The 26,205-nt window shown below is 32.4% G+C and overlaps 1 protein-coding gene across 1 annotated transcript; it reads left to right on the top strand.

Moving 5' to 3' along the window:
- The first annotated feature begins 624 nt into the window (after positions 1-624).
- Positions 625-2,322, top strand: LOC114272945 (putative membrane-associated kinase regulator 2). The gene is made up of 2 exons (XM_028214654.2): positions 625-1,721; positions 1,839-2,322. The coding sequence occupies exons 1-2, from the start codon at positions 911-913 to the stop codon at positions 1,940-1,942; spliced, it is 915 nt and encodes a 304-aa protein (XP_028070455.1). The 5' UTR covers positions 625-910; the 3' UTR covers positions 1,943-2,322.
- Positions 2,323-26,205: the final 23,883 nt, after the last annotated feature.

The following is a 26,205-nucleotide window of genomic DNA, read 5'->3' as shown; positions in this document are numbered from 1 at the left end:
TGAGTGCATTATCATTAAAAATCTATAAATACTTTTATGGAAAACAATTATGATCTATAAATACTTTTATGGAAAAAAAATTATGATAATGTAACACTATCATATTTGATGTTGCCAAGCTCACATCACACTCTCTCTTTCTCCAATTTCTCACTGCTTGCCCGAAACCCCCATATCTTGTAGTCGTTTGTAAAGTTAGATTGGAGTGAGTTCGGATAAAATAATCATAAAAAAATAAAATAAAATTTTCAGTAGCAGATTAAAAATTACCACATTTAAATTATAATTATTTTTTTTCTTTTAATTTTTTTTAAAAAAATCATAAAATAATTCATTCTAAATTAAATTTTTTAACTCTAAACTAAAATAGTAAAAAATTAAACTCACCATCGAGACCAAACTTTTATGCTGTGTTTGGTTGGAAGATTTGGGAAAGAATTTGGGAAGGAAAAGAAAAAAGAAAAGGTGTGTGAAACTATACGAAATATAAACAAGATTTATTCATATTTCACCTACATTTTCTATTTTTTTTTTTAATTCTCTTCCAAATCTCCCAACCAAACACAGAATAACTGTACTGCCAAACGCCAGAAAACAAATGAAAAAGAAAGCCCCCTTTGTTTGTTTGTTTGTTTATATATATCCCTCACATTGCACCCTTCCTTTTCACACTTGTTCCCCGTCTCTCTTTCTTGCAAGTTTTTGGTCAATCCAATCGAAACCCAAAAACCACTTCCATTCCTCTACACTCATCAATACTCTCAAGTCAACAACTACCCACCACTACTACTATATCCCCGTCTCTCTTCAATACTTGCAAGTTTTAAGTAGTCTCCAATCGAAACACAAAAACCACATTCATCCTTCTAGTCTTAACAACTGCTTACTAATTACACTGGCTCTCCCAACCATGGACGCTTTCAGCTTGCTCAAATTCTGGCGATTTGCCGCCGGAACCGTTGGATGCGGCCATTCCAACAACCAAACCACCGCTACCACCGATGATGTACGCAATCAACCCGTGCATACCACCGACGACGGCGACGAAGAAGATTCTTTCTTCGATTTGGAATTTACTGCGCCTGGTAACGAACAGATTAACATCTCTGATAGTGATGAAGATGTTGAATCTCCCAATGATGTCATCTTTGAAGGGAGATTCTTTCCATTGGAATCAAATTCAAATTCAAAGCCTCAGTCTCCGATTTCCTTCCTCAGATCTCCTCCCAAGTTTCCGGTCTTCTTGTTGTTTAAGAAGCCTAAATTGGAGAAAACAGAGACCGGCAATGCCTCGAAGCAGTACCAACAGCAGAGCAAACGTTTCGCTGTGAAATGCAAGGTTGAAGAGTTTCCCATTTTCTCATTGCTGGCGAGAGTAAACAGTTCGAGAAGCAAACTGCAGAGGAAGAGTTCAGAAGAAGAGGACGCTGCTTCATCGAAGAGATTCGCAAAGGACTTGGTCCACAAGTATCTGAATCTGATCAAGCCTCTCTACGTTAGGGTTTCGAAAAGATACAGCGAGTTTTCAACGGCGACTCCGTCATCTTCTCTGGCACCGCTTCGAGTGGCGTGCAAGCAACTGGGGAAAAGCCGATCGGTGTCGTCGGGCGCCGGAATCATGCCGATAAAGAGAGGCGATTCGGTGCAGCAGCAGCAGAATGATGGGATCCAGAGCGCTATTCTTCACTGCAAGACATCATATAACTCATCTAGATCCAGAGGTATATTTTACGTTCAATTTTAAACATATGGATCAAGTCAATTCTTATTTGTAGTTGATTAGAGTTTGAATTCGAAATTCAAAGCTTAATCTGATTCACTTGATTTTGGTTTCTCAGAGTTTTCTCTACTGTCACGATCCGCAAGTGATCCTCCCCTCGAGATCTCAGTCAATGCATCAAGAAATTCCACCACGGAGGAGAAGAAAAGCAGCAGCATTTGAACTCTGTTTTTCAGATTCCGAAAGAGAGATGGAAAAGAAAAGAAAAGAAAAGAAAAGAAAGGGCGGGAAAATATTTATTACGATGATGATGATGATTAGATGAACATGAACAGTTTGGTCTGCTTTTTTCTGAAATTATAGCATATAGTAGTGTAATATATACGTATATAAGTCACCTTTTCTTTTCTTTTTTTCTTTTGTGGTGTTGTTGTTGTGTGTGTATAGAGGGAGTGGATCTGTGGGAGATATGATGAGCAGAGGAGAGAAAAGGGAAGGGAAGTAGGGGTTCAATTGGAATATTGATGATCATGATAAGTAGTAGTTGTCTGTAAAGCGACTCATCATATCGAATGGGAAACTGGGAAGGAATGATTAAGGTCTTTCGTGTGCCTCAGTATATATGTCTTGTTTTTATTTAGCATATATGTTTCATTTGAACAGCTTCAAATTAAAAACAAAAAACAAAAACAAAAACAAAATTACACTGCTAATTCTTAAATTTTATTATTTGTGTCGTTTTGATTCTTATATTTATAAAGGGGATTTACTTTACAGTGAAACAGACGAAAGAAATAGGGAAAAGTTAGGCATCATGAAATTTTTTTCATGAAAATGATCATGAAAAATTTATGATCTTTGAATTATCTTGATTAATGTGTGGTGCTTTATTCTAAGTGTAATCTAAGAGTCACAACACTTTCATAATTATTTTTATGAAAGATTTTTCATGATACATAACATTGCTGAAAGAAAAATATACACCATAAAACCAGCTTTTCACATGTACCCCACAGCAGAACAACTTGCATCCTTCATGTTTGAACAATTTTTTTCTTGTCCCACTAACAAGTGATTTCCCATATTTTTAATTGATTAAGTTTTAACTTTGAGTTTTAAATTTTGTGTCAATTTAATCTAATTAATAAGATTTTTGATAAAAATAATCATTGAGTTGGTTGAGGTTAACTCAATTATTTGATCAAATTTACAATTTTATTTGTAAAAACATGACACATGCTACTCATTTGCACATTTTTCATAAAATATATATATATATATATATTAACGGTTACAATTGAATCAATTTGTAACAAAATAAAAAATTCAAAATCAAAATCGATCGTCAAAATTTATCCAATTAAAATTATAAGGATAAAAAAATGACAGAAAAGTCAAAATATAGACACTAACACCGTAATTTGTTCAAAAAAAGTAAATTAGATTAATCTCCCTAAAGGCTTGGAAAAATATAATAAATTTTATAATTTTGATATAATTATATTGATTTTTTTTTTAGTAAATTTAAAGGGACCAAAACTAATTTAGATGATGTGAAAATATAAGGATAAATAAAAATAAATATATTTTTTAGTGTAAAAATTATGAAAATATTATTTTTATATCTATATGATATGACTAATGAATGATTAATAAAAATAAGGAATAAGTGACATGTGAATTAAATTTTAAAATAGCTCAAAATCATAGAATTTACTATACTTATCTAAAGTTCAAAGAAAAATAGTTTATTTTACCCAATAAAAAATGTTTTGTTAAGGACTATTTATTGGAAGTTAGATAATTATTAAATAATGGAAATTTTCACAGTAGTGACCCTTATTTTGGGATATATCAAGTAAGTTATGACATTTTGTAATTTTGATATTATTTTGTATCATAATCAAGACACCTTTGGTCATAACTAAAATGATCACAATGGATCTTAACCAAAGTCGGAATCAGAATAGCTCATAATTAAGTTATAACTAAACCACAATGAAGCATAACAAAAAATATTTTCGGTTATAATCAAAACAATAATAATAATAGGTCATAACTAAGTAATAACCAACATCGCAATGGGATCATAACCAAACACTACTTGAAGTATAACAAAAGACCTTTCTTATCATAATCAAAATAAGGGTTAATTATACTTAGCACCCTTGTACATTTATCATAATCTCACTTTGGTTTCTCTACTTTCAATTGTGACAATTAACCTCTGATATTTTAAATTAAGTTGCAATATCACCTTTCTACCCATCTACTATTAATAAGGTTAACGAAAATAAATAAATAAATAAATAAAAGAAAAAAAAAAGAAAAAGCCAAAGTGAGATTTTAGTGGAAGTGTAAAGGTTAAAGTGAAATTTTCAAGAAAGCGTAGTGACACTAATGAGGTCAAAAATACTTTGCTTTTAGATCACATGACAAGTTTCAACAACCTTATAAACAGTTGGTGGACAGAAGTGTGACATTATAACTTGACTTAAAATGTAAGAAATTGATTGTCATAATTAGAAGTGGATCGACCAAAGTGAGATTATCATGAAAGTCCAGTGGTGCTAAGCGTAGTTAACCCTCAAAATAACAATCACAAGTAATTCTAACTAAGTCATAACTAACACCACAATAGGTCATAATTAAGTTTTGACCAATATCACAATGAGTTATAATAAAAAATTATAGAAGTCATTAGGGGTGCTCGTGGATTGGGTTGGGTCAGATAGCCTCCCACCAGTCATCAATAGAAAAAAATTAATCTACGTCCATCCGCTTAATTAGTAGATGCTGATTGATTTCGCAATTTGGATTTTACTGCTTCAGGCATTATTAACCCCCCGCCCCCGCCCCCGTCCCTGCCCCTTCTTTTCTTTTTCTTTTTTATTTATAGTTTTAAAGGTCCAACTTTCATATTTCATGAATAGCTAATATTATTACTAAATAAAAGTCCTTTTTTTTAACATACAAAGCATAAAAGCATAACATCATTTTCTTAGGGGGATGATGGGTCGTTTCACACACTAAAAAAAAACATTAAACAATACCAAATTTTTTATAATAGTGGTAAGTTTAGATATTGATCCACAGGGACAAATAGAAAATTAAACTAATTTAATTGTTAAATTTTTAAATTAATTTTGATGAAAGAGATGGTTGTTCATAATCTAATGATAATTAAATTAAATGAAGCGAATAAACTAGCAATTATAATTAAAGATGAAGTTACTAATTTTGGAAAAAATCTAGGGTAATGAATTCACCACTAGTTACATAAATAAAACTTCAATTTGAGACTCAATTATGTTACGGTTCGAACTAAATAATACTTCGCAACTATAAGCTTGAAACATTTATCAAGAGAATTAACATGTTCAATGTATAGGCACAAACCATATCAAGTAGTACGAGTCATTCGCTATATACTAGGGTAGCAACACGACTCGTCCCTCGTAGTATAGCTCGTCTCATACCTTGAATATGAAAAAATAGAAAACCATTAAACGGAAGGTATTCAACCATCACGGAAAGCATAATACTCAAAAAAATAATGAAAAATTATATTAGAAAACTTTTTGAAAACCACACAACTGTTCAAACCATTACATTAAAGAAAACCAAAAACAAAACCTATTTACTTGGCTAGGGTTTCATCAAAACCGTAGAAATAGGAGCTTAGCCACTCATGGAGGAGAGGGAAGAAATAGAAGAAGAAAAAGTAGACTCCATGAAAATTTCCCTTGAAGCTTGAGAAATCCCTTTCCAAACGCTAGCCCCTCATTTTCCCTTAAATATTTTCAAACCCTAATCACATCCTTTTTTCTTCTTTTTATTCCCAATAGAACAGACTTAAATTTTCACGCATGCAACCCTAGATGAGCCACTCAAGCTACCCTAATTTCCGCTTGAGCTGTGGTGGGCCACACATGCAGTGGAGCCTGCCTGCCCGCACATACGGTGAGGTGGCAGGCCAGGAATTTTCCCTATTCGCACGGAGAATTTGCTTTTGCACCACTTTTTGCTTAAATTTGCGTATTGCCTGCCAAATCTGTACAAGTACACAAAACACATCATCTCTACCAAATAAACAAAATTCAAAGACTATAAATGTAACTTAAGCGACCTCAATATGGTATCTTTCGACCTACATCAGGGGATATAAGGGATTGGATTGGGTCGAATGGCCTCCCATCCATTATCCATCTGAATGTAGGGAAATTTAGAAAATCTCCACCCACATCCGTTCGCTCATATTGTCAAAGCTGCCTAAAAAAACGAATGAGTTGGGTTAGGTTAGTCGATTTTGGAGAGTCAGTTGGGTTCATGAACACTCCTAGAAGTTATAATTAGAGCATATGGACACCTCTATTGTGATCATTTTGCATTCATTTTAATTATAGGAATTTTAATTTTGTTTGTATTATATGTGGTGTGATTTGTATGTGATTTAGTTGTTAGGGGATTTTGATTTGAATAAAAAATTAATTACCTATAAGACTTAGAAACCCCTAAGTGACAAGTTTAACTGATTCAGTTTAATATGTGAAGTCTAAAAATTAAGTGAGATTAGTAAAAATCAAGAATAATTCATTAAGACTTAATTGGACACTACAAGAAAAAACACTTTTGGCGACCACCTTTTTTTTTTTGGTCGCAAATAGTCCACTTTCTACGACCAAAATTTAACTTTTGGCGACCACAATTTTTTGGTCGCGGAAAATCACTTTTTGGCGACCAAAAAAAAAGTTGGTAGCGAAAAGTATACCCATTGGGGACCAAAGGCTTTTTTGGTCACGGAAAATCACCTTTTGGCGACCAAAAAAAAAAGTTGGTCACAGAAAGTATACCCTTTGGCGACAAAAAAAAGAGTTGGTCACGGAAAGTATACTATTGGCGACCAAAGGCTTTTTTTGGTCGCGGAAGATTACCCTTTGGTGACCAAAAAAAAAAGTTGGTCGCGGAAAGTAGGGGTGTGCATAATACCGCCGAAACCGCCGAAACCGCCAAAACCGCACCGAACCGCACCGCCAAGGCAAATTCGTTATTATTTGTCAATTGAACCGCCGGTTTTTGGTAAGAAAAATGGCAAATTCTAGTGACACTTTTATCAATCCGCCGGTTTCTATTTTTCTTCCAAACCGCACCGACCCGCACCGCTATTAAATCATGTTTTATAGGATTCAAAATTCTTTTTTACTTAAGTTTGCTTGTTGTTCTATACCTTAGAATATAGTATTACATTACTGCTCAAGGGGAATTTTATGTATTGTATTTGATCATTGTAGCTTCCACAGATGCTTGTAATGAACTGATGGTATAGTCGTTGATATTATCATGTTGTTGCTACACTTGCTGCATCAGAAGAAAGCTTCACAACATGCTTAACATTACGATATCTCTCGTCTTTTTTTTACTCTTTGATTTAAGTTTTGTAATTTGAATTATATTTTTTATAAACCGCCAATCCGCCCGAACCGCCAAGGCAAATCCGCCATTATTTGCCAACCGAACCGCCGGTTTTCGATAAGGAAAATGGCAAATTCTAGTGACACTTTTATCAATCCGCCACCTGCCATACGGTTTCTATTTTTCTCTCAAACCGCACCGACCCGCACCGCGCACACCCCTAGCGGAAAGTATACTATTGGCGACCAAAGGCTTTTTTGGTCGCAGAAGATCACCTTTTGGCGACCAAAAAAAAAAGTTGGCCGCGGAAAGTATACTATTGGTGACCAAAGGCTTTTTTGGTCGCGGAAGATTACCCTTTGGCGACAAAAAAAAAAGTTGGTCGCGGAAAGTTATGGCGGGATAAATTTTTTAAAAAAATGATACTACTATAATTACATGCTATTTTTCTGTTTAGGCATTAAAAGTTTTATAAAATAATATATGACCGAATTTTTATGGGTTATATATATTTTTTGCGGAATATGAGCAAGAAGCATGGTGATGGCAGAGGGGATTGGGTGCATGGTGACTCTTTGGTCACGAGTTCTAGTCCCAGGTAGCACAAAAGAATTATTTTTTTTGGGTCAAGGCGTTGACTTTTGGCGACCAACTTATCTTTGGTCGCTAAAAGTTTACTTTTGGCTAATATGAATTGGACTTTCCGAGGCCAAAAAAGTTGGTCGCGAATGGTCACTTTTAGCGACCAAAGGCTGTTTTGGTCGCAGAAAACTATCTGTGACGAGGCTTTAGCGACCAACTCGCGACCAACATATTTTGGTCGCGAAAAGGTTTTAGCGACCAAATATGGTACTTTTTGCGACCAAAATGTTGGTCACGGAAAGTGTTTTTTCTTGTAGTGGGAATTGATTAAGTTATGTGTTAATCATAATTAATTAGGACTAAGTGGTGATTAATTAAGCAAAGGTGCAATTAGTGTATTAAGCTAATCCTAATCTAATTCTATTCAATATATATATGCGCTAAGGGTTAAGAGGTTACATCCATATTGTGCTGGAAAATTTAGAGTCAGAGAGAGTGTGCGCTCAAGAAATTGAAAAGAAAGTGTAGAAGAAGATAGGCTTAAGTTTCGTTACAATATTGAATTATTCATCAACTCTAGGTAAGATTTCTAAGTCAATTCTTGTAGATAATCCTTCATACACCATGAATTAAGAAAGAATTGGAATCAATTGCTTGTAATTTAAAAGGAATTAGCAAAAAGATGATGAATTTCAGCTAGAATCATGAATTATGGAAGTTGATTTGGAATTTGATCATTTTGAGCTTGAATTTCATTACCTTTGTTGAGTTTGAGTTTCAATTCTATATACAAGAGTGAATTCTACAAGTTTTGATACCTCACTTGCATATTTCTCAGAAATTTCATAAGTTTACACCTTCAATTTCATGTTATCAAAACCACAGAGAAGAAGAGAGATTGAAAAACATAACATGCACGGAGTTTTGATTTAAGGTTTGACAAATTAAAGAGGTTTTGAGAAAACGATTTGAAATTCACCATCTATTTATGATTTCTAGTACATTTACATGTTTTTGGACAAGCCATACAAGACCCTAAGCTTTGAAATTGAATTTGGAAACCATTTCTTTGGAGATCGCCTCTAGGTGCTCTGCCAAGTCCACCTCAAGTTTGGCGATCGTCTCTTGGGCTAACTTAAGCACAGCTTCACTCGCATTCGCCCTCTACTCGACAGCCAATCTGAGCTCGTCTGCATTTCTGGCCCTCTCCATCTCAGCCTCAGCCCTCGTACCTTCCATTTTCACCCTCAAAGCTTCGAACTCGGCCCTACTCCTTTGGCCCTCAACTTCCGCTTGTAAACGGCCAAGCTATTCGACGGCGTCATGATGGCAACGACCCATCTCGGCTATCCTTCCGACCGTCTGCAAAATAGAAATTTAAAACCAAAACAGTATTTGCATAAAATGAAAAGACAAAGTCAAGATATATACCAAAAGAGCCGATTGAGCGGTTAATGCTATTGCAACCAGATCTGGCTCCGCCCGGAAAGCCGCCTTGTCAACTGGTAATGAGACGGACGTAGCCATGTTGAGTGCGACGGATGGATCTTTAATTACCGAAACATCAGAGGAGATCGGCGTGTTTTTTATCTTCGGTTGAATGACAAAAGGCACAATCACATCCGATTCCTCTAAACAAGGTCGTTTGTCGGCATGGTTTCCTTCTGAGCCGGCCTCAACCTCGGCAGAACGCTTTTCTGCCCTTTGCTCAGCCTCTTGATCGGCCTGTGTAACCACAGTGGACTCGGTACGTTGGTTTTTTGCCGTTTCCTCCTCAATAACAGGCAAGGAGGGCTGAGATTCGACAACAGGCAGAGAGGGCTGAGATTCGGTGGCAGGTGGCACTTCAGATCAAATGGCCTCTACTCTTCACCGCGCGACCAACTTTTCCACGTTTCTCTTTTTGGCAAGTTGTGTGAGGTTTAACCCAGCCATGTCTTCAGGGTATGCACTGAGAAGGTCCTCTAAATCGTTAAAAATGTCGTCAAATGGAAGGTCTCCTCGGCCCGAAGTGGACGAAGGGTCGGCTGAATTAAGGCCGGCTTCCTCAAAAGCCAACTTCAATGCCTCGTCTACTTCCGCTTCGATCTAATCCGACTCGGCGACCTCAGCTACTTCCGCTCGCTCCGAATCGGACCCCTCGAAACCAACTTGCTGCAAGTTTTTGAAGTCTGTCAAAATAAGTGCGGTAAGAGACTCTTCACCCTGTGGAATTGGGATGTTTTCTGCCGCCGAGAAATTCGTATAGGACAGCTCGTAGCAAAGTAGAACGTGGGCCGCCCTCCCTTATTTCTGGAGACTCGGAAGGCCGAAATATTTGAGCGCGACTTTGATTTCCGAAAGAACAGCGTCGTCGGTTGAAGTCAAGACATTCTTCAAATTGTTTCCTGCACAAGCAAAACCATGAGGTCTCAGAAATGAAGCTTTACAAATATAACCAAAAAAAAAATAATAAACACAAGAAGCTATACGGCCACCTGGTTCGCCCCCTCCGTCTAGGAATAGGATCGAGGCGATCCTCGCCTTCGCCGAATTCCCAATTACCTTGGACAACGACCATAACATCATTGACTTGCTTTCCAGAGTTGGAAAGTATAGTTATTAATTGATGGTCGGTGTCCTTGGCCCTAAGGAAATAATGCCCGTGCCGACCAGAAGACTTGGCCAAGGCATAACAATGCCGGATAGCTGGAATGTTGCGGTTAATCCTAAGGCGACGGTTTAGCTCTATAATCCCCATTGCGATTCTAAAAAAGTTGACATTGGGTTGGGAAGGGATTAAACCCCAATGGCAAAACACAACCCCAAGGAATCGGTGAAGGGGGAAACGGACTCCACCCTCTGCGATTGATAGGAGAGGGAAGGTAATCGTGGTTTCATCAGCCCTCTCCATATCGAGGGTGCCGTCTATCACAAGAGATAGACGGACGTCATCAGGAATGGAGAAATGACGTCGGAAGCCAGAAATTCGATCCGAGGAGAGGAGATCTTTTAAATGTTTTGCCATTTCCTTCAGCCTATAGGAATATGCTAAGCCAAAAACAAAGCAGAAAAAAGGATTCAGAGTAGAGAGAGAGAGAACTTACAAGAGACGGAGAGGATAGTGAAGAAAATGAAGTTACAGAGGTAATTCGGAAGGCAGTCCAGCGATGAGCGTCTAAAAATGTGTATGTATTTGAAAACACGTCAAAATTTTAAATCACAATAAATAGAAGTGTACGCAGGGGTGGGAAGTTAAAATGATAACTGAGAAGCGTGTGCTCAGACATCTGCGTTGGGATGTGGTCAGCCGCCGAATTTCAGCTCTAACTTTTCGAGTTCGAAACCAAACACTCCAGCTAACTATCGCTAGTGGAGTGCTTGGGGGGCAATTGTGGGGGCCGAATATTGGAAGTCGTAAAGAGGCCGAATAATTGAACTTGGAGAGTCGAAATATATAGCACTCGGCGCCGTCTGGCACGCTCAAATCCTACCAAATTCGGCCAAATAGCCGGTTGAGCAAGGGGCCAAGTGAAAAGCGGTTTGCTACAAAATAAGTCGAATGGTGAATTGAAAGTGGGCCCAATCCCGAGGCCCAAGAAAGAAAAGATATAAATAGAAGAACATCAGCCAAAAAGAGGTATGTGAGAACTAGCATGTTTAACTTAAGATACAAGTAATCGAGAGAGTATACACTGACTTATCCGTCGGAGTGCTAATTTCGGCACCCCCGACCAGAGTGTTAATCCTTTTTCAGGTGGCTAGCTGAGGATCACAAGCGTCTCCCAGGATCTGAAGAGTATTTCCAAACCACTTCTCCACAGTAGACATGCTGCTAGTTCAACCGGTTCAGCACCAATATTGAAACCAACAACAAAACCTGTTACTACAAGGGATAATTTCAGGCAGTGCTCCCAGGAGACACAAAATACCGAAGCCGTAGTCTCAGGTACCCTTTCTATTTGCGATCAAGACGCTTATGTGTTAATTAATTCAGGTTCCACACATTCCTTTGTCTCAAATTTATTTGCTAATAAATTAGATAGACCATTGGAACCGTTGGATTATGTGTTATGTGTATCTTCATTGTCTTTGTTGTGTACATCCATATACCCTGCATGTAAACTTTTAATTTGGCATGTTACATTATATGTTGATTTAAAGCCTTTAGAGATGGGTCATTTTGACGTGATTCTGGAGATGGATTGGTTATCCAAATATTATCCAACTATTGATTGTGTGTTTAAACAGGTTATCTTCTGACCTTCGGGACAAAATGAATTTTCCTTTGAGGGTAATGGGGTACTTCCTCCACCTTATTTGATTTCGACAATGAAAGCTTGTAATTACTCAAAAAAGGATGTCTAGGTTATTTGTGTAGTATTATGAGTATACAGGCAACATATAATAGGTTAGACAATATTCCAGTAGGGAATTTTTAGATGTTTTTTTAGAAGATTTCCAGGGGAGTTGATAGATCGAGAAATTGAGTTTGCTATTAAAGTTGTACTGGGCACTCAACTTATTTCAAAGGCTCCATACAGAATGTTAATAGCAAAAATGAAAGAATTAAAAATTCAATTGCAAGAATTGCTTGACAAGGGATTCATTTGGTCTAGTACATCACCATAGGGCGCATCAGTTCTTTTTGTAAAGAATAAAGATGGAACACTTCAGCTATGTATTGATTATCGGGAGCTGAATAAGGTACCAATTAAAAATAAGTATCTTTTGCCTCGAATTGATGACTTGTTTGATCAGTTAGATGGAGCATAAGTATTTTCTACAATTGATTTGAGATTCGGATATCATCAATTGAAAGTTAAAGCTGAAGATATAGAAAAATCCGCCTTTCGAACCAAGTATGGACCTTATGAGTCTTTTGTCATGGCATTTGTAGTTAGAAATGCACTTGCAGCTTTTATGGACCTAATGAATCAAATTTTCAAGACATATTTGGATGAGTTTGTGGTTGTATTTATTGATGATATATTGATTTATTCAAAAATTAAGGAAGAGCATGAATATCATTTGAGATTAATTCTTCAAATACTCAGAGACAAGAAGTTATATGCTAAATTGAAGAAATATGAATTTTGGTTAGATAATGTTGTATTTTTGGGTCATGTGATTAACACATATGGTATTTCAGTAGATTCGCAAAAGATTAAAGCTATTGTAAATTGGCCTACACCGACTAATGTTACAAAAGTTCATAGTTTCGTGGGTTTGGCAGGTCATTATCAGGTTATTATCAGTGAGTAAAGACATTATTCACAACGGGTTGTACCGATATTAAGCCTCAGGCAATCACCTACACAAAACACATAGTAAAGCACACATTGAAACATATGACTTAAACGAATGTTTCATCTTATTCCAATTATCTTTTAATATGTTTCTATTTCATTTATTATTAATGTCTAAACAATGCCCAAGAATTTTTATGAGAGCATGAGGATGGAAACATGCACATGAGAGTGTGTTTCAAAATGCTGAAAATAGGGCAGTTGCTCGAGCTGCACTAGAGCAATGTGGTCTGTCTTCAAAAGTACTAGATGATGTCAAAGTGGGCTCGAGCCATAACTTGGTCGCTTGGTTGCTCAAGCCTACTGCAAAGCTCTGCAAAAATACTAGAAGCATACAAAGTGCGCTCGAGTGACAAATTCATCACTTGAGCGTAGTGGACAAGTTTTGGGTTTTCTAGAATTGCATTTGAAGTTCAAAAACATAACTTTCATAACCAAAACTTGCATGGCTGGTAGAGATATGTAAAAACACTTCATAACTCAGATATTATCTCAAATCATAGTCCCAAAACCTCTTTCAATTTTCCAAAACAAAATCCAAAACACAATAGTTTCGCCATGCATGTAATAAATTCAACCTCTTTCCTTTCAAAGCATGATCGTATGAGATGATAAATATAAAATCATGAAGGGTCTTCAAAAATAGCAAGTATAACTTCATGCATGTAAAGATTTTGGTGAAAATCAACTTAAAGATGATGAATTATGTATGCATGTCCTAATTTAGTTCATATCTTCCATAATTAAGTAGATTCTTTCATCTACTTGTCAATTACATAGAATTTACTCTTGTTATCACATGAATCCAACTCCTACATAAACTATTTGCAAGAATTAAGGTTAAATTTCATACCTAGAGCTTGAATTAAAGGTGTGGTAGCTTAATTCCCTCAAATCTCCCCTTAGACTTCACAACTCTTCTTCTTCTCTCTCTAAAGAAGTCGTCCTCCCTCTCTCTCTAATTTTTCAGCTCAAAGGTGATGAGAAATGAACTTATTAAGCTTTTATTATACATATATATATATATATATATAGGCTTGATTAGGTTGGGTTAATTAAGTACGATTAAGGCTAATTAATTTAGCTCAAGTTTAATTATTTCTAATCAATTCTAATTGATTTATTCTAATTAATTTGATCCGAATCAAATTTTAATCAAACTTGTCATATGATTCTAAATAATCCAATAGTCTATTCAACTAGTCAATTTTTGTTTCTGAATCCGTTTGCACTTTTAATTTCTTATTCAAAATAAGCAATTAAACATATATTCTTTAAACAAACAAGTAGCCACAATGTAATTATGCCCAGCAAAATAATATGTAAAAATAGTATACACGTCGGGATTGTCACACGTCCACCCGTTCGTCCCATGCTTCAAATTAAACAGTTACAGAAAAATACAAACTCAAGACACTTAGAATCCTTATAGTCAAAGAGATTTGATAAACACAAATAAAAATAAACAATTTTTTTATAGTGAGATTTTAAATTATATTTGGTGCAAGCAAACCAAACACTCCTAAAACATTTACAATTAAAGAAGATTGGTATTGTTAGACAACTATTTGAGAAGTTAGTTAGTTAAAGTATTTTGATTTTAAGATATTTAATTTGGTGAACCATAAAGAAAGCAATTACATAATCACGACACTTTTTTTATTTTTATTTTTATAATAATAACAGTGAATTTATACCTAAAACAATTACTAAGAATGACAATTCATAATTTAGATTGAACTTTTATATTGGGGGGGGGGAATGAAAAAGTTTTACATTGTGCTATGCTATGAGCCTAAAATCCACATCATAATGTATACATGTTAAAAATTATTTATTTTTATTTGTGTCTATCAAATCTCTTTGACTATAAAGGTTTTAAGTGTCTTTGATTTATATTTTTCTATTTTGTATGCTTTTGTATTTTTATATATACTTTTTTCAAAGGGAAAAGGTTTTCCTCCAACCTTTTATATAGGAGTTCCTACCTCCCAAGTAATGTGGCAATCTATGATTGGCCACTTATTACTCAAATAAAAACCTATTAACTCCTTAGCATTTTGTTGTTGCTGTTGTTGTTGCTGTTGTTGTGATTAACCTTAATATTAATGTTAGAAAACATGTATTTAGAAATCCTAAATATTTTAGATAACTCATGTATTTTTTTTAAAATTAAATATTTATCTAAAAATATATTCTTTAATTTTTTTAAAAGAATTTCATTATACTTGGGTCAATTAAATTTGATCCTATAAATAAATAAATAAATAAACTCTATCTAAATAAATAATAATAATAATAATAATAATAATAATAATAATAATAATAATAATAATAAAACAATATGAATTCAAGTGAAATATGTCATTCAAAATACTTGATTCAACTTTTTATCTTTTTAAAAGTATCTACTGTCACATTCTTGCAACCATAATAATTTAATTATTCAAGAAAAATAATTTGTCCAGTGATTACAAAGAAAAATATTACATTAAAATTTATTTATTTTTGATTGGAAATATTACACTAGAATCAACAGACTCATACGTAGCACCCATTGGTCATTGTTTCACGGAAAATATACTTAGTACCAAAGTAATATGTAGAGAATTACAAGACGTTACCTATTGTATACCATGATATATTGAAACAAATTAATTTTATTATATTTAAATTGGTTTCATAATCTAGAGACGATAAAAAGGTTATGGAAATTTTTTTTAAAAAAAGACTAGAAATTTTAAGTAAAGCAAAACCGGTTTCGTTCCTTCATGTAATTTTTCAATTGGAGTAAAGATAAATACAATGGGGATTTTAGAAACCCAAGTATAATAAAATTATTTTAGAAAGTTAAAGAATATTATTTTACACAAATATTTAAATTAACAAACAATTATATAAGTTACCTAAAATATCTAAAATTATTAAATACATGTTTCTGTTGACCACCAAAACGATATTAAGAAATTAAATAGATTTTGATTTGGGTAACAAATGACCAATCATAAAATGCTACATCATTTGGGATGTAGGAGCTCCTCCATAATAGGTTAGAGATGTAGGAGCTCCTCCATAATAGGTTAGAGGAAAACTTTATCCTTCTAAAAATTAACATTCAGTTTTTGTTTTTTTTTGTTTCATTTTGTTTCCTGTATAAATTCAGTTTTTTAAATTTGGTTTGTTTATTTACTTAATTATGTGTGTTTTTTTTAAAAAAAAAAATCAGTGTTCTTAAAATCTTCTTTAAAAAAAAGTTTTGTTAGGTTTGTTTTTGGGTTTTTATTATTTTAATTTTTATATTAACATTTCAGTTTTATTTTTTTTCTTTCCGTATATCAAATCTCTTTAGTTTTGTTTGATTAGAAAGAAATAAATGATAGAAAGTGAAAATGGTAGAATATAAAGTAAAAGAAAAGAATATATATATATATTCTCGAATGATGAAAAATTTGCAAGAAAATAGGGATTCTAGTTATATGGAATTACTTTTATGAAAAAAATTTAATTTTCTTGTATTATCCTGTGTTTTTTGCAAGAAATTGGAAGTTTAGTTATTGTTGGGGCAATCTCACATCGCCTGGGGAGATTCTAACAAAAAATCTTAAAATTTAGAAAAAATTTAACAAGATTTACTATTAGAATAAAAATATCAAACTAATAATAAACCAAAAATAATAAATAACTATTATTATCAGAGAGAGTTTAAAGAAGTCTAAATGGTGATTAAGTCACGCAGATTGCGCTCTCCTTAGGAGCGATACACCATATTCTGCACGGAGTTGAATGGTGTTCCTCTCTCAAGATACAACGACTTTCGAAATCACTTGTTGTGTACAGTAAAGTGAATTCATGAACCTTAAATTGCCCAACACTCATTTGTAAACTCAATACAGTAAACTCACAAAGAAAATAACAGAGCAGAAGAAGAAAAGAAAGGTTTTTTTTTTTTTCTTTTCAAAACAACGTTGAAGTCTTATTATATACACAATTAAATAATAATAATTTAGATATTGTAAGATAACCGAAAAGACTAGGAAACTAATATGACGTTATAAATTTATTCCTAAAAAGATACAAATATCAAATAAAATAAATTAAATTAAATACAATTTTAAAATTACAAAATAACACTACGTTTGATCGCATAGCAGATAATAGGTGAGCAAGGATCCCCTTCTTGACTCCCCTACTTGACTCCCTACTTGATGGGCTATTTGGTCAACTTTTGGATCAAATTTCGACGATCCGAACCGTTCACATTTTAAAATTTGTTATGTACATCATACCTGTAAAAAATCAAATTGAACGAATATCAGAAGAACTAAAAATTGTTTATTAAAAAAAATTTAATAAACCGTTTTATTGTTTAATAAAACTTTTAATTCACGTGATTTTTGATATCCGATCGACTTGATTTTTTACAGGTATGATATACATGACAAATTTTAAAATTTGAACGGTTCGAATCATCAAAATTCAACTCAAAAGTCGGCCCAACGACCTATCAAGTAAGAAATTAAATAGTAGAGTCAAGGAGGAGATCTTTTGCTCGATGATAGGTCACCCAATCCAATCCAGTACTAGAGCACCCCTACTTACCAGTAAGCAAGGGCAAGCAAGGGCAAAAAAATGAAGGAAAGAAGGGAGAGCTATACAGTGAAGCAGGCAGGCAAAGATTACGCCATCCCCGACAAAAGGCAACAACGGTATCTCGTATCATATCATACAAACATGAATTTCAAGCCCAGACACCCATTTCTTCGTTCAAGGAAGCTCCCATATATAACCCCCTCCCAGCTAATGTATACAACTTTACAAGTACCAGATTCATAGCATTTGACATTTTTTTAATTTTATTTATTTATCGATTTATTTTTTCCACACCTTTAAAACATACATTACATGGTTAAAATCTAGGGGTGAGCATGGTCCGGATTGGATCGGATTGTGGTAAAATCAGGATCAATTCGTTATTTACGGTTCTTAAAAAATTAGAACCAATCCAATCCGTTTAAATCATGGAACCAATCCATTTAAATACGGATTGGATCGGTTTAGGACCACGGATTCACAAAATTAAATAACAAAAATATATATATATAACACTTTAATTTTATAAAAACATAAATATAGCGTTATATTAGTTCCAAAATAGCAATATGTCTTTCTATAATAGCGACATACTGTTCTAGAATTTAAACAACCATAAGAAAATTAGTTTTACCATAAGTATTTAGACTATTACAAATTAAAATTAAAAACTAACAAACAAAAGTAATAAAAGAAAATATTATGCGGGTTTAGGTTTGAGTTTATGTTTTATATAGAATAAGAAAATATACTATGGGAGAGGATATATAATTAAAATATAAACTATTTGTATACGGTGCGGATCGGTTCCAATCCGGAACCGTGAGGTTCAATCCGGAACCAATCCGTGGACTACAGATTTTTAAGTCTTCAATCCGAAACCGAACCATGGATTCAAAAAACTAATCCAAACTTATTAAATTGAACTAAATTTGATTGAATTACGAATTTCACGGATTCCTTACTCAGCCTTATTAAAATCTTCATTTTCAAGGTAAGAGTTTTTTGTTTTATTTATTTTAATGGTAAGAACAAAAAGCTACAAGACAAGTCTAATACACGAGTCCCTTTCTGTTGGGTCATGATCACCCGGGTAATGCTCCGGAGCTCTAATTAGAGCTGCAAAAGGACAGCTCTAATGAGCTGTCAACCAATAAAAAAAAAAAATAAAGAAAAAAATAGTGAAGTAAAAGACAAAAAAGAGGGAAGAAAAAGACAAATTAGTGCTCTATTAGAGCTCTTCTTTTAGAGGTCTAAATCATTTTTGATGATCACCCCCATAAAATTTAGCAGAGCACTCATTGCAGTTTGTTTCGTTTCCAGTGCAAAATGACCCCATTTAGTGCAGTTGTTAAAATAATTTATAAATTATAATTTAATAGATTATAGATTATGACTTTAATTAAAAGTTATTAATCTATTTGGTATAACTGTTGGATTATAGATTTAAGTTGCTGAATAGTATTTGTTAAATAAGCTGTGAAATAGTTTTTTCAATTAATTTTTAATTTTTGTTTATCTACAGTTCTCATAAAAAACAATAATAATAATCTATAGTCCATTTAAGTCTTTTTCTATTTTTAAAAAAATAAAAAATAAAAAAATCTAAAAGAATAACCATAAATTAACATGTTCATAGCAGAAATTGGTAATCAGAACAGCTTCTCAGAATCAATTTTTTTGAGTTAAAATAAGCTGTTAGAATCAGAAGTTGTTTGAAATAAATTTAATTAAATAGTCTAAAATAACTTTTTCAAAACTAAAAATCATAAGTTAATTTTGAAAAGGTGAAACAAACACTCCAATGGAATACTAAAGTCTTCTAAGAATTGTTTGAGAGAGATCACCAAAGTAAATTTGATCCCAGGAGTTTGTCGCTTTCAAGGTAAAAGGGTCCGTCCGCTACGAAGAAGCTATTCAATATTTTTGGAACGTGACATTTTCATATTTTAAGATTAATCATTATATATTATGTTTTTATCATTTGACATAAAATTATGAGTCTTACTTTCTCTATCAATCACAATACCTTAGAGTACCGAGTACTATGTGACCGTGCTACATGAGCATCTAATAACCACTTGTCAGCTATGACATTTTGGAGATTTAATGTGGACTTTTGATATCAGACATTTCATACATTTGAAAAAAAAATATTTGTATCAAAATATTATGTATTTATTAATTTTGTGACAATATTTATAAAAATATTTCTACTATATATAATTATTAAAATTTATTTAAGAATATATCTAAGTTTACAATTAAAAAAATGATCAAAATAATTCAAACTCAAGTATTAAATAAAAGATGAACAAATTGTAACAAAATGTAATTTGAACATCACCATTCTCACATTTTTAATTACAAAATTATTAATCAAACTTGCAAATCAAACTTATTATCCAAATCATTTTCAATAGATAAAATTACTAATTAAATCATTTTATATTTCTTGTGACATAATTGACTGAAGGTAATAATTAATTAATTTTAAATTCAAAAAATTTATGAACAACTGTAAATGGTAAATTAATTGTATTATACACACAATTCATGTATTTAAGAAACAACATTCCATTAATTTCAAATAATTCACAATATTAGTTTTTTTTTTTGATTTTTTTCAGTAAAAATAAATATCTATTAATTTTTAATAATTCACCACATCAACCATCTACTAGTTTTGAAATTTCATTATCTTTTATTGGGGCCTTTCAAATTTGGATAGATTTGTTTGTTTGTTTGTTTGTCTGTGCACACGTGATAATGTTATAGCTAAAAAAAATTTGAAATCTTTTTTTCACTCATTTTTCGGAGATCCAAAGCAGCAGCTTGGTCGCTTTGGGCCAAAGTCGGCCCTGGGTAAAAGGATGGTGACATTGAGCTTTTTTTATTTGTCTTACTATAATTGATGGGAAAATTGGTGATAATGATAAGTCTATTTCTTGGGTATATATGGTATTAGGCCTTGTTTGGATTAAATTATATAAGTATATTTTTTTAGCTTACATCAATTAATATTTTCTCTCTACTTTTTTATACATTATTTTATAAAAAATCAAAACCCTAAGTCATCTGTTTTCGTCGAAGGAATATGATTAATGAAACATTTGGTGAGACATAGAAATCATTATTTTGTTTTATTTTATTTTTATTCTTATATTTTTTCTATCTACATTTGTTTCCATTCTCAAATACTAGCAATCCTTGCCGTCGCCTACCTCCGGTGACTCATATTTGAGAAATTTGTCAATCTCGAAAATGTCACCGACATTGATGACAACATACATATACATGGACATGTGAATAGATAGATAGGTGTAATGTATAGGCTCTGTTTGATTTAAATATCAAAATATAGTTTCACTACTCATTGGAGTATGATATTTAGTTGAACCTTTTAAATCATAATTTTACACTCATTTCTCAAAATTTATTTTAAATTATAATTATTACTTTTCAAAACTCATAACCAAACATACAATTCAAATCTCTTTTCAAAACTCAAAAACAACTTAATTTTTATTTTAAATATATTTTTTTATTTTAAATATTTTATTTTATTTTATTTTATAGGAATACTTTTAATATTTAATTTTCATAAAAATAGTTTAATATTTTAATTTTAATATTTTGATATTTTAATTGTAAATATTTTGATTTTTGGAATATTTTAAATATTTTAATTTTCTAAATTTTTTTAATATTTTAATTTTCTAAATAATTTTAAAATATTTTTAGTATTTTTAATGTTTATACAAGCTTAAAAAATGAATTGACAGAAAAATTAATTGACATAAAATAATTGATATAGAAGTTATTGGAAAAAAAATTATTTGTAAAAAAAATTATTCAAAAAAATTACTTAAAAAAAATTAATTGAAAAAAAATATTTTTTTCATTTGAGTATTTTAAAAATAGTTTGGTTATGACTGCTGATCAAAAATACGGATATCGAGTTATGAGTTGTGTGTTTGATTATCAATTATAGGTTGAATTAAGTTTTGAAAACTCATCACTAAACAAATTTTTTTATTTCACATGTCACATCAAACTTTCAAAACTCAATTCTACGTACAATTCAACACTCTATTCAAAAATCATAACCAAACAAATTTTCTACACTCAAATCATAATTCCACAACTCACAAACTCAAAATACAACTCATACTCTCAAATCATATTTACAAAACTCTACCAAAAGCGACCATAGTTCTTCAAATGGTTATTCTTAAAAAAAGAAAAGAAAGATAAATTACACTTACATCCCCTGAATTTTGAATTTAATGCATATCACTATTATAAAAAATTAAGGTTTTAGAAATTAAAATTTAGGAATAAAATTATTTTTTAGGGACTAAATATTTTTGTTGTGAAAAGTATTATTATATTTTTAGCAACAAAAATTGAACATTAGTGATGAATTATTATCCTTTTGGAATCAAATTTTTTGTCTAAAAAAAAAAAAAACATTCTCAAACCAAATTATTTTGTTTTTAAAAGTTCATTTATTAGTGACATTTTCAAAATTTTGTTGGTAAAAGTTTTGTTTTTTACTTTTCGAGATAACTTTTTAGAGACTATCCTCACGACAATAAAAATTGATCCCTAAATATCTTTTGCAACAAAATTTTCATTTTTAGAGACTAAAAAAATATGATCTCCAAAACTCTTATATATTGTAGTGCACCTCCTCACGTTTGGAAAATCACATTGTGCCGTTTTGGGAACCAAAATAAAAAGTCACGTTTTTGTCAAAATATCCAAAAACGCAAGTGGCAAAAACGCAATAAAATTGGTTTGAGAAGTGCCAAAAACACAATTGTGAAATTACAAATCGGGGCTTATGACAAAAAATAAAAAATAAATTTCTTATGTTGGGTAAGGGTATTTTGGTCATTTTAATTTGATTTGACAGTATAAACAAATATTAAACTAAAAATCCAAAAGTCAGCTTTTTACCAACGTCCCAAATCACTTTCCAAAAAGCTAAAAAGCTTGGTAAAAAGCCAAAAGTTAGCTTTTTACCAATTTCCCAAAACACCCAACCCTCCTGTCATTGTAATTATTTAGACGGAATAAAAAGATTGAACTTATGTACTATCTCTTTTCTTACTTTGCTTTACTCTTTCTCCCCTTTTTTTTTAATATAATTCCTTCTGTTTTTTTACTAAGAGTTGTTGCCTTTTATATGAGTATGAGATTTTGTGAAATGAGACTATTAACCACAGGGATTAAAATATAATTTCCAGAATGTTAAGAGGTGAGATATAATTGGACAAAATCTCAAAAGTATCAGTGTAATTTATCCAAAAAAAAAAAAAAAAACTCTGGGACAATTACCTTAAAAATTTGAAATTTAAATTACTGGCCTAACTGCCAACGATTAATGGGGACCAAATCTACCTTGGACCACTAAATAATTTTCCTTACTACAATGGATGAAAAAAACACCCCAACTACTATCCCATAGGTTTTATGATATGCTTGTTTCAGCAGTGGATGTAATTTCAAATTTGAACTTACGCAATTTGAAAATGCACAAGTGGACAACAGGGTCATGAGTGAACAAAGAGGACACAAGTCAAAATTAACGAACGAATGGGGAATCAGTGTCACCATAACGATGAGAAGTGCCAAAACCGTTCATGTGGATCGTGCGATGATTATGCCTTACGTCCCCCCATTGCAGATTTGGGGGCACTGCACTCACTGTGTATGTATGTCCAAACACACAATTAAAAAAATTATGTGGTAGTCATGAGACAAATTTATATGGCGTCTTAATTTAATTTTTTTTAAAATTAAAATTATGAGATTAATACTTTTTGTTAAGACTTTTAGATTTTTTTTAAGACAAGTAAATTTTAGAGATAATTTAACAAGTAGCAAGTAATAAATGGTATAAAATAATACTTTAATGCTGTGTTTAGTTGGGAGATTTGATGAGAAATTTGAAAAGAAAAATGAAAATAGTAGATGAAATGTGAATAAAATATACATATATTTTACCTAATTTCACACACTTTTTTCCTTTCCCTTTTTAAATCCCTCCTTAAATTCCTTAACCAAATACAACGTAACACTATTAAATAATCACTCTTGTTTCATATTTTATTTCATTTCATCACAACGCTCGGGATTGATGACAAACCAATTCCAAATTCATATAATTAAGGACCACTGACATTATAAAAAAGAAAAAGAAAAAGAAAAAGAAAAGGACCACTTAACAACAATAATCATGACTATTACAATTCCTACGTCTCAAAATTACTAATTGTATATTGTCCCAGTTTGGAGTAGTTTTTGACATGTTAAAAATTAACAATTTAAACATAAATTCTATGAAGTATTCCCTAACTTTCCGAAAATAGCAACTAGACTGGTTAATTTTTAAAGTTGAGATCTATTAAAAAAAAAAATTTATTATTTTATTTATTATTTTTTTTTCAAAAAATAACAAATAATATAAAAACAAATAACTTACAACAATAACATAACAAATAAACTTGTTACCAAAATAACTCAACAACATAACAAATATTATTGTAATTATACATAAAATGAAAAAAAACATATAGTTAGAGAGCAGAGAGTAGAGATAGAATCAAGATAGCTGCATTGCTAATGAGAAAGAGGAGATAAGGCTTGTATTTGTAAGACATGATAGATAAATATATAGGGGAAGTTACGGGCCGGTCCTTTAGATTGCACTTAATTCCCAGAAAGTCTTGACCAAAAATAATTTAGTTCATCTTTCATTTTTATCCCTTACATTCAGTTGAGCGATTTTACCCTAAACCCAAACATATCTCTCTCTCCCTCCCTCCCTCCCATTTTTGTCACTAGCACACCATCTCATCCTCTTCCATCACCATATATGTCGCTCGGCTCAACCACCATCTTCATCTATCATTGTCAACAACACTCGCCTCAACCATCGCCGTCGTTCTCTTCCTTTCTCGCCTAACACCACTGTCATTCTCCCTCGTTGCCATCACCGCTGCTCCACCCCCATCATTCATCTGCTAGCTTCAACGCCACAATCCTTCATTATCGATCTACTATCTTCGACATCGTCATTGCCACCATCTTCCACCATCACCGATTTGGTCGCTAGCTGTCAGAAATGGTAGTTGGTGGCCAAATCGTGGTTTGCAATTTGGAGTTCAAAAACAAAACGGTAAACTAGAAAAAAATAAAATAAAAAACAAAACAAAACAGGGGTAAAAATGAGAAAGAAAATTATAATAAGACTTAATGATGCATAAAAATATAAGATAGTACCTAATAGGTAATAACTCAAAAAAGTAGGGCCGACTGGTAGATTATCCAAATATATATATATATATATATATATATATTAGTTAATCTAACAATTTAGATAATTTTATGATAACTAAATGCCTAGTATTTTACCTATATATTTAATATTTTTACTATATTTATAATTCAGACATATAGCTTGGTCTATTTACCCAGGCCAACTCAAATTCAATTCATAAATTAAATTATTGCTCAAGTTTCCATTGAATTAATAATATAGGTTGCTCAAACTCTAAATAAATTGAGTTGGGCTCTGTTTGTTATATTGAGCACACTAGGTCGGATTGAATCTACTAAGTTTCACCCCTTAGGGATGATAATTTTTTACTATCCTACTCCACTTATCATGGCTACTATCACTATCATTGCCACCACTACCCCACTATCATTGCTACAGTTTCCACAAGCACTACCATGATTTCACCACCAGCACCATGATCACCGCTACTACAATCACTACCACAATTATTACTAAAACTATCACAACACTCTTACCTTCACAACCATCGTCACTACTGCCATAGCTACTACCATCACTACATCACAGCTGTCAACGCCACAATTATACTACCATAACTACCACTGTAACGCCTCGATATCACATAAAATTCCTCATAATTGAACAATGACATCATATCTTATATTCCATTTATAAACTAGGTGATACAAAAGATGACATATGTGGTATATATTCATGAATCCTAGATCTTGAATATGTAGCATATGACATGGATACATGAATTAAAAGAAAAGTAAAATTCAAGTAATTATATGCCCTAATGACTACATCTTTCCAAGGCAATGCTTGGCTACATAAAAAATGAGTTCAACTCAATACAATTAAAGCCCAAGACTTGTATGAAAATTATTACATCAAATAACAAAAAGGAAGCCCTTGGCTCTTAGTCCTCCCAAGTTATGTCCTTGGTGGAGGCATATCATCTGCACCTGAAAATTATTTTCTATATAGGTTAAGCCAAAACCTAGTAGAGATACCTTAACGCAATATATGAATCTTAACAAAGTCATAAAGTGAATGCACATGCATGCCATTTGTCAAACATTTCTCATTTCCATCTCAAAACTATGCCATGCCAGATTATATATCAATTAATGAAAATAATCCTTTTATAACAGAAAGTAGGGCTGTGGATACAAAACATTAGGAATCTCTAGGTACGTTTCTACTAGTAGGCTATACAAGAACTACCCAAAACCATTTCACTGGTACTAACCGGAAGTATCAGTACCTAACCGCGCAGATTTTTGGACTTTCACCAA

The sequence above is a fragment of the Camellia sinensis genome, chromosome 1, assembly GCF_055761805.1.
Source record: "Camellia sinensis isolate YWXY chromosome 1, ASM5576180v1, whole genome shotgun sequence".
Lineage (NCBI taxonomy): Eukaryota > Viridiplantae > Streptophyta > Magnoliopsida > Ericales > Theaceae > Camellia > Camellia sinensis.
This window is presented reverse-complemented; position numbering and strand designations above follow the sequence as displayed.

Excerpts from the sequence above, each read along its gene's own strand:
- LOC114272945 (XM_028214654.2), top strand. The coding sequence starts at position 911 with ATGGACGCTTTCAGCTTGCTCAAATTCTGGCGATTTGCCGCCGGAACC. Across the intron at positions 1,722-1,838 it reads TAACTCATCTAGATCCAGAG|AGTTTTCTCTACTGTCACGA; the intron begins GTATATTTTACG and ends TTGGTTTCTCAG.